This window comes from Pipistrellus hanaki (assembly GCF_964339955.1).
Source record: "Pipistrellus hanaki genome assembly, chromosome: 3".
NCBI lineage: Eukaryota > Metazoa > Chordata > Mammalia > Chiroptera > Vespertilionidae > Pipistrellus > Pipistrellus hanaki.
The window spans coordinates 153,216,047-153,233,244 of NC_140505.1; the positions used below are offsets into that span (position 1 = coordinate 153,216,047).

The window sequence follows — 17,198 nt, forward strand, 5'->3', positions numbered from 1 at the left end:
CAGTTTTTCAGCAGTGATTCTTGCAGTATGCGGTCGTGCGTTATCGTGGTGAAGAATTACGCCCTTCCGATTAATCAGCACGGGTTCTTTTTCTCTTAAAGCTTGGGCTAACCTTTCCAATTGGGCACTATACACTGCACTTGTAATGGTTTGGTTAGATGGTAAAAGTTCATAATGAAGAATTCCTTTAAAATTCCACCAAGCACACAACATCACTTTTTTCGCATGCAAGTCAGGTTTTGGCGTGGGCTGCGGAGCCTCATTTTTGTCCAACCATTGAGGCCGCCTTTTCAAATTAACATACAGCACCCAATTTATCATCTCCGGTAACAATTTGCTCTAAAAACGGCAAACGGTTTTGACGAGAGAGGAGTGAACTGCAAATTGTGACTCTTTGATTACGGTTGTTGTCGGTCAACTTATGAGGAACCCATTTTCCAAACTTTTGGACTTTGCCAAGTGCACGCAATTGATTGGAAATTGTTTTTTGTGAACAATTTAAAGTTGTCGCAAGCTCTTGTTGGGTAATTTGAGGATTTTGCACCAAAAGAGCTTGAAGAGCTTCTTGATCAAAATTGGACACACGGCCTCGACCACTCTTGTCATCTAACGAAAAATTTCCCTCGCGAAATTTCTCAAACCAACGCTGGCATTTTCTGGCACTAACTGCATCTTGACCAAGAGCACTACAGATGTTTTTTGCAGCCTCACTTGCTTTTCTTCCTAATTGGAACTCGTAAAGCATGCAGAGCCGAATATGCTCTTCATCCGCCATCTTCTTAGCCCTAGTTTTGCAACAAAAACCAAACCAAACACAAACTTTTTCAAGCAAAACTTGTTAATTGCACTTCACACGTTCTGTAGATACCACGTGTTTGAAGGTTATGTCAATACAAGTCAACGCCAAACAAGATTTTAAACGAATGTTGAAAAACGACATTAATTATTACTAGACCCGATAATAACTATATTCTTGCAAGGGGCATTTTATATATACTAAGCAATGCACACTAAAGCATTAGTGAAGTGCATACACTGACCCCCAGACAAACTAAGCCTTGGGGATGTGAATGCTTCATAAAAGAATTTTACCTTTATTTTTAAGAATCCCCTTTTCCTTGAGCACATCTAAATGTTTTGTACCACTGAAGAATGGAGATATCATAATATCTACTAAAATATAATAATCTACAACAATTATCTACCATGAGAGTTAATTATTCTTATAAGTCAGCTATTCAAAAACCATCATTTTATTTACACAAAACAAGAAACTCTTTTTGCAAAGCCATCTTATTATTTTTAAGTCATTAGGTAACTATTTATAAATATGGACATATGGTGAAGTATTTTTGCCTAGCTTATACGCCAATTTATCCAGCAAAACATATTTTCCATCAGAATTTCTATCTGAAACTATAAACAAAATAGGAAAGCATTTTTAAAAAAATTCTGTATTAGCAGCTAGAGCTATTCCTTTTAAAAATAAAAAGTTCTTTCTTGAAATTAAATAGATTTACCACTGTTAACCGAGCATTTCAATAAATATTAACATCTGTCCTTACCATCTGGATCTACCTCTCTTGAAATTTTAAGTGCCTCTGATGTTGCCATATCTGTATTAGCAGCAGTGACAGCGAGGATAATGGAATTTGGATTACTGATGAATCGAAGAATGAGCTCTCTGATTTGAAGCTCAATATCTTTAGGTTGATCACCTACAGGCACCTGAACCAAACAGAGATGAGCAAGAAGCTAGTAATAAAAACTGACTCAGCTTTCCCCCCCATTTATTTAATCCAGAGGTTATAGGAATTACTCAATTTACAGATAGTTAAAAAGAAATTATATACTACAGTGGTATGTATGAATTTGGTAATATGTTAAAGTCTCAAAATGAAACTTGCAAATATCAAGTTTACTATGTTAAAGATTGGTCAGTGTTAATTACCTAGAGACAAATTCTTTCAATTAGCAAATACTTTTGGCAGCCTACTGTATTTCAAACACTGTTCAACATACCAGGTTATATCAGTCATGAATAAAATAAAAGACGAAAATTCCTGCCTTCAAAGAGCTTATATTTTAGTGGTGAAAAGCAGATAATAAAAAACAAATATAACATTTAGGTAGTAATAGGGCTATGGAAGAAATAAAGCAGAACAAAATGATTAATCAAGATTATACTTTTACCCAAATTGTATTGTGTTTTTAAATAAGAGTGATCAGGGAAGACAGTAATCAGATAGACATTTGAGAGAAAGAGCAGAAACTGAAGGAGATAAAGAGAGGCACATATAGGTATCTAGGGAAGAACATTCCAGCAGTGTGAACAATAAAGGGTAGAAGTTTGGAGCAGGAGTCAGGAGTAGAGTAACAGGAACAGATCAAATAGACACTTTAGATCTCTAAGAACTTAGGCTTTACTCTGAGTGAAATTGGAAGCCACCAGAGAGATCTTGAGCCAAGGAATGACACAATATAACCTTCACTTTAATAGCATCACTCTGGCTGCTTAGTTAAGAATAGATTATGAGGAAGACCTATTGGGAGGCTATCTCAGTAATCTGAGATGATAGGGACTAGATCAGGATGGTAGCTATGAATGTGTAACACATGGTAACTCAGAGTTCTGGACATATTTTAAAAGTAGAGCCAAGATGATTTGCTGATAGGAAGTACAGTGTGGGATGAGTGTTAAGGATTACTACAAACATTTTGGCTAAGCAACTGTTAAAAAAAGAGTTGCCATTCATTGAAATGAGGAAGATTACAGAGGGATCAAGTCAGATTGAGGAATGGGTCAGGAATTTGGTATTAAACAGGATTTAAAAACCTATTAGATTATAAAGTGTATATGTTAAGTAGAGAGTTAAATATGTAATTCTGGAGATGGATATACAAGTCTGGATATACTTGATTACTGTCAGCTTACAGGTATTAATGTATTTAAAGCTATAATATTGGATGAAATCATCAAGAGGCTAAGTGTACTCCCTTGACAAGAGGTCCAAAAACTGAGCTCTGGGACACTCACTAGTTACACACCAGCAAAAGAGACTTTAAGGAGTGACCTGTGAAGTAAGGCTGTAGGCTGTGGTATCCTGGAAGCCAAGTCAAGAGTGTTGGAGTTAAAGAAAAACACATTTGTTCAAGTGAAAACAAACATGACCCAGTCCACAATGAGTAACAACTATTCTTTACCTTTGTCATTCCTGGCAAATCCACAAGCGTCAGATTGACAACGTTGGGTGAAAAAATCTTAAGATGAATTGGTTCAGGGCTTACTCCCTAAAAAATAAATTTTAAAATCTCGTATTAAAATTACATTGAAATTTCAATGAAATATATATATTCAAGTAAACCTCATTTCATGTAGATAAGACATTAGATGCTTTTAAATATGAATTAAACCATGATCCCTAAAACATTTCAATAATCAAAACCTGATGAAATACATTGGAAAGTAATAAGGGAGCCAGCCAGGCATAAAGTATATTATAATCCTATCTCAAATCCTATACCAATAATGCCCACAATTTATTTCCATTATACTTACATTCTTTTCTCTTGATTCTAGACAGATACCATTTCTTAAATGTTTAATAGACCTGGTGCTGAACAAAAGAATAACATATCGCTATCCAAATTTATGAGGTTCTTGAGCTCCGGAAGTGAGTTGTTAGGTAACAAGTTATCCAAATCAATTTGGTTCCTAATTTTTAAATATCAAGTGACGAAAGTATATATTGGAAGAAAATCCTCAAAAAAATTTTCTGGATCTCCAGATACCCAAATTCAAATACTAAAAATCTGGATAGTGTGAGACAGTCATATTTTCTCTTTCCCTTTAGTATAATTATTATATAGACTCTTCACCACTGGCCCTTTACAAGTTTTAGTGTTGAGTTAGCTATATGTAAAACGACACTTATAAAACATTTATAACCTGTCTTTTTACACGTCCTTCTTTATCCTTTAAAATATGCTCTCATCTATTTATCCACCTTATATCTTCCTTCCCACTGAAAATTCCAATTTCCCAGAGAGCATTTCTAGAACATCCTTTACTCTGAATTCTCTGTATAATTACATTTACTCTGAATTCTCTGTATAATAATTACATTTACTATATTAGATTACTCTGAACTACTTTGCTATTTTTATTTTTTTAAATATGATATTACTGGTATTTAAGAAAAAGGAAGGAAGAGGGATAAATAGAAATGTTGATGAGAAACATCATCAATGAGCTGCCTCCTACATATCCCCCTACTGGATATTGAGACCAAAACATGGCTGGGCATGTGCCCTGACCAGGAACTGACTGGTGACCTCTTGGTTCATGGGTTGACACTCAACCACTGAGCCACACTGGCTGAGCTAATTTTCTGTTTTTAAATACTCCAAAGTCATTACATGTTGATATTGGGTATACCCAGCTTGTTTGCATACTTCTATGTGTGTTACCAGGTCCAACACAAAAGCTTTTTCTAAAAGCTTTTACAACTCCAATCTCATAGATACTTTAAATCCTTCAAGGCATTATTTTGGACATATAGGCCATTTAGATATTTTCACATATAAAACTACTTATTTAAATCAAAGTATCGTTTACTTTACTATAAATATGATTTAGGAATGATTTTCCATAGATTTGAAAATAGGGGACTTCTCATCTTTTGGACACTGGATAAGAAAACCTGCAAGGTAAGTCTATCATGTCCTCACCATAAATTATACATCTTTTATGTATATGGACTAGATCCCTCAGGACATACAGTTTAGTACAACTAAAAACTTTCCCTTTTTAATCACCAATCACATCCACTCTAAATCCTAGTACTATGTAAAATTACCGCCAATTCCCGAGTTCAGTAAATCCATGGGAATCTCAGGAAAGATAATTCAGACTGGTGTTCTCAATAATAACCCAAAAGTCAAAATTATCCCCGATGTAAAGGTGTGAGGATAAGCTAAACTAGTATCCCGTTACTTCTTTTGCCTTCTATACAATTATTAGAAATTCAGAAACACATCGCAGCACTAGCAGTAACTCAAAGATTACCAGCCTAGAGTTCAATAAGGAACAAAGCTGAGTCAATCACTAAAACACAGACAAATAGCCTACATAAGCATGAAAAATTAACGTGGCTCCAAAAATGCTTTCCTGTCAGGAAATAGCCTCTCCAGCACAGTATCTGGCAAGAAAAAGGGCTCAATAAATATTTGTTGAATATTGGTACTAGGCTAGAGCCCACTTATATGATTAAATGTGCCTCTGGGTATTTATAAGAATGGAGGTAAAAATAAAAAGGGAAAAGAGAGAAAGGTAATAGGAAAAAAGGAGAGAAACAGAAGCATTTAAGGAAGCAGTATGATAGTGTCTAGTGTCAAAATTAATGATATCTTAGACACCTAATTTAAACTCTTCAATCTTAGAAAATTAGAAAATATTCAGTTGCTAACATTACAATTAACTCTGGAACAACACGGGTTTGAACTGGTTCTACTTACATGTGGATTTCTTTTTAACTGATCTATACAGTTAAAAACCCACGTTTTTCAGGAGTCAATCAACTCCATGGTTGGAAATCAGAATATGCAGTGCACCGAAATTTTCCACTAATCCCACCATTGTTCAAGGGTCAACTATACTTTTCATATTCACTGAAATAAAAATATTTATCTCTTTGCATTAAGCAAATGTAGTCTTACTCAAGAATAAGAAAGTGATATGTACATCACAAAATCAAGAATAAACATCAAAATGAAATATCTGATTATATAAAAGCACTAAGAAATAAAAGGAATTTTAAGTAGTTTTAATATATTTATGAAAATACTCCATTAGTATCAAAGACCAGGATTATGAATTTATAATGCTCATGACACATTATACTGTGAATGATAGATTTACTAATGATAGATTTACTAATGTTTATACTTTCCAGCTCTAAAATTACTGAATGATAGATTTACTAATGTTTATACTTTCCAGCTCTAAAATTAGATACCTACCTTATTATTTCCTGAAATTCTCTCTGTTTCATTTTCAATTTCTTGTCGAATTTCATCAAAATCCGTGTAAAGCTAAAAATTATTAAAACAAAAAAGCATGACTTTCAAAATAAGATTAAAAGTTCGTAAGTGGGGGGTTTGATAAATTTCAAGGTGTTTACAGATCTTTTAGAGAATTAGTAAACAAATTCTAATATATATACATAAATATATATGCATATTTTTCTGAGTCAAGGAGTCATAGTTGAGATTTTCAAGGCTCCCTGTTTCCACAACAGTTAAGAATCTCCATATAAAAATAGTCGCGGGGATATAAGTACAGCATAAAGAATATAGGCAATAATATTGTAATAGTTATGTATGTGCCAGATGAGTACTAGACTGATTGTGGTGAGCCCTTGATAAGGTATACAAATGTCTAATCACTATACTGCATGACTGAAACTAATAAAATTTTGTACATCAACTATAATTTTTTAAACATTTTAAAGGAATCTCTAAATTAGTGAGAACAGGGTTCAACTAGTGTTTTTCAAATAAACTACTATGATTAGAAATGTTACTAAGATAAACTTTATTTTACAAGCAACAGCTTCTTCAACATAACATGCCACAATGTCAATGATAAGAAACTAAATTATCAACTAATTGTACAAAAAAACTTTTTAGCATGTTATTTCTTCATGATATTCTTTTGTCATTACCTTATTTTTGGTGTGAAGAAATTTACCCCACTCCTCTGCTTCAACTCCTGGAAAAAGAAAAGCTTCATTTATTGGAAACTATGGAAGTTACTTTTTATTTTTATTTAGGAATCCAAAAATGCAACACAATATTACTGGTTCCTATTTTGCCACTAATTACAATTTCATGAGTACTTTAGGATCTGCTGAATTATCCTTTCACATTTTAAAAATGGTATCAGGCATTTCAAAAACATGACTAATTTCAGATAGAGTTGCTCATAGGTCATCCCACCATTTGAAATTTATATTTTATGGGGGGAAAAATTGTTCACTTTTCTTCATATTTTATATTATATAATAGTAAAAAGTACATTCTTTATTTTTAAATATCTTACACATAAAAGTAGGTTATCCAATCAAGGTACTCAATTATGCTAATGGCTTGAAAGAAGAAAAATTAACGATCTTACTGAGTAATGCAAAAAAACATATATTCTAGACTTAACAAATAACTTATGGTAAAAATCTGCAATATGTGAATGAAACAGCTAACTTTTCAACCCATTTTTATTTTTTTTAACTTGGCTTCCCATTGGTTACCTATAAAGTCACATTTGTTCTTCCTATAAAGAACTCTCTCAGGAGTATGAAACTATTGTGTAAAAACCTATATGCACTTTCAGTGTGAATTTTTTCCCTTCTGAGCCAAGACTACGTTTCTAGGCTGGAAAGTAGGAAAGAAATGAAATAGAGGGGAAAGGGGACACCCCAGCATATGCATTGTATGGAGTTGCTCCACTCCATTAGTTTCCAATAAGTCTGTTTCTCCTACACTTGCTTAAAAAAAAAAAAAAAAAAGGAAAATATATTCACTGTAGGTACTGTTTGAGTGGTCTAAAACTTACCAAGTTTTGCTTTGTGTTTCCTAAGAAGCTAGAAATGTTTAATTGTAAAAAGGTAAATTAGCTTTACCTCCCCCAAGCACAGCTATTCTGCTTTGCCAAATTCAGAGTTTTAAATGTTAATGACTGAGTTTATGAATAATGCATATCAGCTACCTGAAATCAAAATAAAAATGACCATAAGATCTTTAAATACTTATTGAGGGAAAAGTGGATCAATTCTTTGGTGAAATAAAGGTAAATAAAACTGGATCCTTTTTACAAGTAAAATGCTCACCTACTTGAAGCTTAGTACCTTCTTCCAAGAAGTCTCATTGGAGAACTGGAGTTAACTAGGTGAACAGAACTCACAGAGCAGGTACTACATACCAAAGGGGTGTTCTGAATTTACCTCATATTATAAAGGCCTGGCTTCACAAGCATGTTTTTTAAATTAAAAAATGCAATGCATTCACTATTAAAAAAAAAAAAAAAAGCTTTCAATCTGATGAAATGCCAAAAGGTAACAAGAGCCACTAAAACCTGCACACAATCAATGTGGATAAGCAAATAAAAACAGAAGAAAAAAATGCACACAGCCTGTGAGAGTACATAAGCACACATGCAGGCAAAATATAAAAAGGGCCAAAAACAAATGGAAAAAGGAAACCTTTAGAAAGGTGTCTTGAGTTTTTCCATGTAGCAGGGTCTGTAGTTAAAGAGAAACAGCACAGAATGGTAAGTTTAGTGCTTATCCCTAATATTTTAAACCTTTTTTAAAAATGTGCAGAAACCTGAATATATTTCAAATTCTCGTAGCATTCAATTATTCAAAATTTGTAACTATATAATTTTCAGTATAATTCTAGTTAGAGGGATGTATATAATATTTTAAGTAATATAAATGGACATGTTGTGAGCCATAATTTATTTTTATTTTCCATTACAATTAATTATGTCACTTCTGGTTTCTAATTCTAGCATAAATGGATTAAAATTTGCCTTAGATATTTGATAACTGACTAAAGGAAAAAAAAACTGCCTGGTCAAAAAGAATCTATAAAACATATCAAACACACCTTTCAAAACCTTAAGAGCAAGTAAATATGCTTGTATATATTCATTAAGATTGAGCTTTCTAAGGAATTGTTCTTTGAAATATATATTGAATTTAACAGAATACCACAAAAACAACTTGGTCTTCAATCAGCATGTTTTTTATGGATTTTGTCTAAAAGGAAATCTTTTTCGGGAAAGCATGATTTTTTTTTTTTCTTATAGTTTAATTTTGTTTTTATTAAAATTTTATCAGAAAATTCTTTTACACTGGCAGAGTGGGGGACAAGCTGAAAATTACTGAAAATTTATATACTGACACCTCAGTTATCCTATGTAATCCTCAGAATAAAGTAAATTTTCCTTATAATTATACATATCAAACATTAAAATTTTACTTAAGCCAGCTTTGCTGACCTCTATCTAAGATTACATTGCTCCTCCTAAATTTAACTCTTATTTTGATAACTTCAGCCTTTGTTACATAACAAAGCCCTCTGAGGCTATAAATCTCTGTACAAAATGGTAAGATACTTTTTTCCTCTTTTCAAGTTCTTCTGATTATGTTTTCTTCCCTTTCTTCTCTCTTTCAGGCTGTCAGTGATTTATACTCCTCTGGCTGTTTTCTGCGTCATTCTTTCTAATATCCTCTGGGTTAGTGAAAATGGCTTATGACTAGATAAAATTGTTTATCCTGAGGATAAAGAGGCTCTGAGGAGAAACTAAAGAACAATCCTAATATTAATAAGACACATGAAATTTAGTACTCAAAATTTATGAAATCTATTTTGTGTTTTGGGTAGCTGAATTGTCATTTTAAGTGAGGTTTTATCTTCTTATATAAAAAAAAAATAAGCACTAAGCTTGGAAAATATATGTATATGCATGTAAAGATTTGCAGATTTACTGGCCAACCACCAAGAAGAGACATCAACAAAACAGTGGACATACAAGCAAAGAGTGAGAAACTAACACTGCTATAGCTGAAATGCACACCCTTTTCTAGACACACTGCCACATCAGCAAATGGTTTCTGAGAGACGGGTTTATCATCTGCCTTTTTCTCGGAAACTGAAGAAAGTTAAAAGGAAGACATCTAATGAATGCCCTATAGTACATTAAAGTTGTAGTTTAAGGTATTTGGCAAATTTAATTTAACAAGTTAGTAGAAATAAAATTTTAAAGTGTTATTCTATATTTTTGAAACTAGACCATGAATTAGTACAAAATGATTAAATTCAGGTCCAGAATTTCAATAAAAATATAGAGAAATGCAAAGTAATGAATAACATACCAAGAAGCTACCTAATATAATTAAAAGATTCCTACATATCTTTGGACAGTCTATCCCAAAAAAGTTACTGTTAATATCTACAACTTCATTAACTTGCTTCAGTGATTAACTTCCTACAGTCATAAATGTTCACGACAGACTCTGTTTCTCTGGGGGTGAGGGCCAAGCTACCACCACCAATGCTCCTATAACAAGTAAAGAAAAAGAATTCAGATACAGAAATTAAAGTAACTTCGGTTTCATCAATACTATCATCTTAGATCAGATACCGAAAGTAGAATGAAACTGCCCTGAAAACAGATGTCTGCGATGAACAACAAACATGGTGCTCTGCTGCAAATGTCATTTAATAATTAAAGCTACTTTACAGACTTTTAAAATGTAAGTCTGAACCAAACACTGAACTAAAAAAGGAAGATTACTCTCATCAATCATTCCAAAGTTCACTAATATAAATGATTAATATAGGATACATATTTAATAAGTAATTTAAAATCTGCTGATGGACACAGACAGCATTTCTTAAATATTCAGTTTAATCAAAGAAGTGTAATAAAGGACAGTGCATATTTTCTTGTCTTAGTAATCCAAATTTATTATTTAGGGGAGGGTGATCTAAAAATCAAAACAGTATGTTCAATATAGGTAAACCTTAGCAAGAGAAGGGTAGTAAAAAAATAATTTAAAAAATTAAAACTTTCTAAAAATAATCATCTTATTGAAGGGCAAAAGATTCAAACAGCAGGCACAATAGTAAGATCGGAAAACTGAAGGTGAGCTAACACTGCTAGGCTGAAAAGCAGTCATTTAAAATAAAAATCTTTAAACTACCATCTAAATTATTTAAATTCTAAATCAAAGTATAAAAAGCAAAAACATTGTTTTAAATACTAGGAAAAAAGTTTAAAACACTCAAGACAAAAACTTTTTCTTTGAAAGAACTGATTCCTATTTGCTGAGTTTCTCACTAAATTCTGCATTAAACAGCACAACAACAGTTTACTAAGCTGAATAACAAAAAGGTACTATTCCAAACAAGTTTACTATCCTTTTCAAAACAACAAAAATTACTTGTCTTTTTCATGAGAAAAGATGCATACCACTTCTCTTCACAGGACTTCTGATTCTGCTACAGCCACTAATTTCTACCTGTCTAATCAATTCATGGCTTTAAGATTTGACCCAAAATAATAATTCTTATTCAAATTCTAAAATTTACCATTTTCTTCTCCTGTTGTTTTTCGTTGATCTTCAGGTGAAACATGGACTAGCTGCAGAATGAGAGGTCTCCGGGTGACAATACCAGTGCCTCTGGGAAGCAGGTCCCTCCCCACTAGGCTCTCTAGCACTGAGCTCTTTCCACTGCTCTGAAAACAGAATGCAAAAGAGCAAAATGAGTTCCTTAACAGATTTATCTATCACTCAATAAGACTATATAAACACAGCAGCATACACAAAATTATTTTAAATAAAAAAATGATTGCAGAAACTTTTAAATGAAAATTGTTACATTTTCTACTACATGATGCTTATTTCTTTAAAATTAAAAAAATACAAAAAGAATAAAGAAGTCTCACTCCCCCATAATTCTCCTACCTTTCTTACAGTCTCCCAAATGTTGGTATAGATAAAATTATGTCCATAATATGTAGATAATTTACTTTAAATGGGGTAGTACTGTATGTATTTTTATCTAACCTGCTTACATTTTACATAATAATCAGAAATACCATTTTACATCAATATATTAACTACTGTGTTCAATAGTTAAATATATTCTACTTACATAAAATAAAACCCCAGCTGATGGACATTTAAATGGTTTCTGCTACTACTAACCATGCTGCAAAGTATATGATTTGTACATATAATCTTACTCACTTCTCCTATTACCTCATTAAATTTACTTCATTTAATGAAACTGCTGTGATTAAATATCATACACACTTTGAGCAATCACAGATATTGCCAGGCTGCACACATGAAGGCAGGCACCAAGCTATTTTTTTCCATTAAATTTGTTACATCCCCATCAGCACCGAGGATTATCTTTGCTACTTTTATAGATGAACACTGACAGCTTATTTAAATCTGTGTTACTTCATTATTCAAATCAAGCATCATTTTGTGAAGGGCTATCTGTATTTCTCCTTCAGTGATTGCTTGTTCAAATGTTGGCATTTTATCAGTTTTACAAAGCTGTTTAGCCATATAATTATTTTATTTTTTACTGTTTTTAATATTTCCCCCAACTTCTTATTCTGAACATTTCAAAGCCACAAAGGAGTTACAAGATAAAAAAGAGTGAATACCTTAACAAAAATGCACTAATTATGAACATTGACACATTTACTTTGTCTCTTATTTGCACACAAATACTTTTTCCTTTGCTGTCCCCTTTGACAGTTACATATATCATGACACTTCATCCCTAAATATGGAAGCATATCTCTTTAAGAACAAGGGTGTTCTTCTATATAACCACAATTTAATGATCACATTCAGAAAACAAGGTAAATACAACACATCAGATCTTTGAAAAATGTCATTTCCTTAAGCAGCATCTATACCAATAAAAGGGTAAAATGCTAATTAGACTGGGAGATCTTCCAGACATCCTTTGGACAAAGCCGCAGGGGCTCCTGAGCCTCAGGCAAGCCAGGGATGCTGCCCAGGGCCGGCCCAAAGCTCAGAAAAGCCATCAATGGCGGCTGCCCAGTGGCCCAAGGCTCAGTTCGGGGGTGATCAGGCCAGCAGGGGATCCATTAGGGGCATCAGGCTGGCAGGCAGAGGTGATTAGGGGCCATCAGGCCGGCAGGTAGGCAAGTGGTTAGGAGCCAGTGGATTGTGAGAGGGATGTTCGAGGGGTCCCAGATTGGAGAGGGTTCAGGCTGGGCTGAAGGACTCCCCCCCCATGCACAAATTTCATGTACCAGGCCCCTAGTTTCATTATAACATTGAGATAACACAGGAACTTACTTTTGTTTAAGTCAATTAGCCTATGGTAAAATTGGTTTCATCATGTCATTTTCTTAATGTCTAAGAACCTATCAAGGACACTAAGTCAGGACTTACTGTTCTAATAAATGGTAAAAAATTAAATACTATATAAACCCTGTGTATTATATATCGTAAATGTTTATATTTTTCTGTTTTTCTTAACTTCGTAATTAATGTTTTTCTGTACTGTATATTTTCTTAGAAGTCAAAAGTAGTACTTTTTTTAATTTCATACTTTCTACCAACGCAAGATCCTAAATCAGAAAGGGTCTATAGAAAGCAGGTGGCCCACTTAGGTTAACTTAAGGAAGGTTATTTACAAGGGGACTATTTACAAAGCTGTCAATAAGGCTTAGGAGACTCTCCAAGGCTGAGTGCAATAACCCAGGCTAGTGACAAAGACAGCCCCCTTGCAAGGAAAAGGACTTTCAGAAGACAGAGCCAGACTATGGAATCTACACACAGGAATGAGCCAGGGGAATAAACACCCAAACTTTAGTCTCCTTCTTTCTCCAGTTCTTGCCAGGGCTCTCCATTTCCAAACCCAATCAGAAGCCAGAGGACATGGAGGCCCATTCATGTTGTCCAGCAAAGTCTCACATGAGAGAAAACAGGATATGGAGGTCCATACTGAAGATTATGTAGTTATAACTAATATTGCTACATTTTGGTACCCAGGTTTATGCTTCTCATTAAATAAAATGGTGCTTTCCGTCACTTTTTTCCTGTACTTTGAAATAACTTAAACAACACAGAAATGTCCTGTTCTTTATGTTTGATAAACCTGTACATAAAAATCATCTAATTTCCCTGGACTTTTAAAGTTATAGACATAACTGCTTAAAAATTGTTGTTAAAAATTATTCATATTTATTTCTAATATTTTGTCTTTATGTTTGTTTTTTCTCTAACCAAACTTTTTTTTTAAAGACTTTTTTTAAAAATATATTTTATTGATTTTACACAGAGAGGAATTGAGAGGGACAGAGAGTTAGAAACATCGACCAGCTGCCTCTTGCACACGCCCCACTGGGGATGTGCCCGCAACCAAGGTACAATACATGTCCTTGACGGGAATCGAACCCAGGACCCTTCAGTCGGCAGGCCGATGCTCTATCCACTGAGCCAAACCGGTCCCGGCTCACCAAACTTTTTTAATGATCATTAAACTGATTTAGTCAAATCCGCATTTTATTGATTTCATTTTGTAATTTTTTTATGGCTTAGGTGCATTTTATTGGGTTTTTTTTATTTTGTAAATTTAAATTTAATATAATTAAATTTTGTTAATTTCCTCCCCCTCCTCCCCTCTTCCCCATTCTTACTCCCCACCCTTTTACCTCCTCCTCCTCCTTCTTCTGGTATAGATGTATTATTTATCTCGTCTCCTTTTTTAAAATTGCAGGAGTTAAATGTTTAGCTTATTTTCTCTATCTGAGCTACAAACACACGCCCGCCCACCCTATACACACACATCCCCCAATCTCAGTCGCCTCTATCCTCTCTCTTCTATTCTGATATGGTGAGTCTCAAGGACACAGTTTATGACAAATTAGAATAACACAATTACTCATTTGCTTTTTATTTCACATTACACAATCTCCAAATAATACCAATACTACTACTGCCAATATGATTACTAAAAATAGTTTTTTAAATGTTTTGAATATGATCTCTCCATTCTCCTTCCCACCTCTTTACAAACCATAGTTTTTTTTGGGGTTTTTTAATCCTCATTTCATCTTGGTTGTCTAAATATATGTGCAATGCTAACAATCAGTCCTTACGTTAATGTCTCTCTAGTTATTTGATTCCCCTGAACCTTGTTCTCCAGAAGGTTCCTCAGGAAAGGATGATGGGAACAAAGCTTTAGCATAATAATGACAATTTGTGACTTTTACAATTAAAATTCAGTTTGGATATACAGTATGTAAAATCTTGGGCTCATGTTTCTTGAGTATCTTAAATATGGAACTCCATATTAAATTATGTCTTCTCATAAATTCACTCATATGTCTTCTCTCATAAACTGTTATTGTATAAAGGTATAATAATCTGATTTTCCTTCCCTTATGACGTATTGACTTATGCCTGAATGTCTGATTTTTATTTTTCCTTGAATGTCTAATAATTTTAGACTGCGTGTGTGCTGGTCTTTATCTCACTAAGAATACTTTTTAAAAATAAATATTTTATTGATTTTTTACAGAGAGGAAGGAGGAGAGATAGTCAGAAACATCAATGAGAGAGAATCATCCATCAGCTGCCTCCTGCACACCCCCTACTGGGAATGTGCCCGCAACCAAGGTACATGCCCTGGACTGGAATCCAACCCGGGACCCTTCAGTCCGCAGGCTGACACTCTATCCACTGAGCGAAACCGGTTTCGGCAAGAATACTTATTAAAGTTCTCTCCTGAGTTCTGTATTGACTGCATTTTGTTATTCTGATTTATCTCCTCCTTTATGGCTACTGATTTTCAGTTGTACATTTTTCTGTATCTATTGTACATAGATTATTTTAATGACGGGTTGTTATGGACTGAACTGTATTACTCCAGAATTCATTTATTAAAATCCTATCAACCCCCTCCCCTCAGAATGTGTACCTCAAAATGTTTTTTTACGACAGGGCCTTTAAGGAGGTGATTAGATTAAAACAAGGCCATTATGATAGGTCCTAATTCAAACTGACAGGTGTCCTTACCAAAGAGGAAATTTGAACACACATAGGACACAGTAAGAAGGCAGCCATTTGCAAGTAAAAGAGAGGCCTCAGAAGAAACTGGATCTGCCAACAGCCTTCAAAACAGTAAGAAAATAAATTTTTGTTATTTAAGCTAACCAGTCCGTGTGGTATTTTTTATGGCAGCCCTGACAAATGAGCACAGGGTTTACAAACTCAATTACCTACACAAGCAATTTTTAAATACTGGCAATTAATACATTTTTTTAAAATACCTATATATATATAAAAGGCTAACATACTAAGTGTCCCTCCTATCATCCAACCGGTTGCTATGATGCGCACTGACCACCAGGGGACAGATGCTCAACACAGGAGCTGCCAAGATGCAGTGACTTGGCAGTGGTGGTTCTCAGGTGACACATCCCAAAACCAGAGAGGAGGGAGCCCAATTCCTCACGGGACTGCACAATTCCACCTTTGGCCGTGGGTTATGTTGTCACTGGGGCATTCTCGGCCCCGAATCTGGTTTACTGCAAACTTGTGTTTGCATTCAATACCCTGTACAACAGCAACTTTGCAGAGAGCTCTCTCATACTCTGGGGATATTGGAAATATTCTCAGGGGATATTGGAAAGCTGGTTTCGACCTGATCCCTGCAGGCCACCTGTTGGAGGGACCCTGCTCACTCCAGAGACGCCAGAGAGACTGCAGGAGGTTGGCTCCAGCCTGTGTCAGGTCCATCTCACCCAGTCCCACCCCGCCAACCACCTTCTAATTAATTTCCTTTCAATATGCATGAATTCATGCACCTGATCACTTGTATATTATATGCATCAGTTCCTGTTCAAAATAGCAAGAAAGAGGATCCTCAACTCACATCCTATCACAGACACACCAAATCTACAACTATAGCCAAACCACTGCCTCTGAAAGAAACTCAAAAACTGAGTGACACACATCAGGCAAAAGGCAAAATCTAATGTGGTAGGTTCATCACTTCTAAATTTAGTAAGAAGGTTAAAAGGTAAAAGTACTAAAATTAACTGACAACAATAATTTATTACTGGTACACAAGATAAAAAGATGTAAACTGTAACATCAAAAACATAAACTGTGTGGATTATTATCCATTTAAAATAGACCATTATAAATTGCTTTATGTAAGCTTCATGGTAAACCCAAAGGAAAAACCTATAGTATAAACACAAAAGATAAAGTATTTAAACATACCACCCTATAGAATAGGGGTGTCGAACTCAATCAGAGAAGGGGCCAAAATCTAAAATCCAGCCTAAATCGCGGGCCGAATGGTTTACTGAACAGTCATAAACTGACAATGTCATAAACTGACAGCGGAGTGCAGTGATGACAGCGCGGTGCGGGCCACATTGCAAGGCCTGGCGGGCTGGATTTGGCCCACGGGCCTTGTGTTTGACATATGTGCTATAGAAAATCATCAATCCACATGGAAGAGAGCAAGAGAGGAAGAAAGGAATTATAAAATAGAAAACAAGAAAATGGGTAAGTCTATACATGTCAATAATTACTTTAAATGCAAAGGAACTGATTCTC

General features: G+C 34.4%; 1 protein-coding gene across 8 annotated transcripts in view; it reads right to left on the reverse strand.

Annotated features, from left to right (window-relative positions):
* Positions 1-17,198, reverse strand: part of DNM1L (dynamin 1 like) — a 46,630-nt gene that overhangs the window by 17,777 nt on the left and 11,655 nt on the right. For 4 of the 8 annotated variants that reach the window (XM_084877872.1, XM_084877868.1, XM_084877867.1 and 1 more), the window contains exons 2-7: positions 11,158-11,305; positions 8,259-8,297; positions 6,726-6,772; positions 6,022-6,093; positions 3,205-3,291; positions 1,566-1,728 (exon numbers count right to left, since the gene is read on the reverse strand). In XM_084877872.1, the coding sequence (XP_084733998.1) occupies positions 1,566-1,728; positions 3,205-3,291; positions 6,022-6,093; positions 6,726-6,772; positions 8,259-8,297; positions 11,158-11,305 (556 nt within the window). The remainder of the gene's footprint in view (positions 1-1,565; positions 1,729-3,204; positions 3,292-6,021; positions 6,094-6,725; positions 6,773-8,258; positions 8,298-11,157; positions 11,306-17,198) is intronic. The other 4 variants (XM_084877874.1, XM_084877873.1, XM_084877870.1 and 1 more) reach the window with 1 other exon arrangement.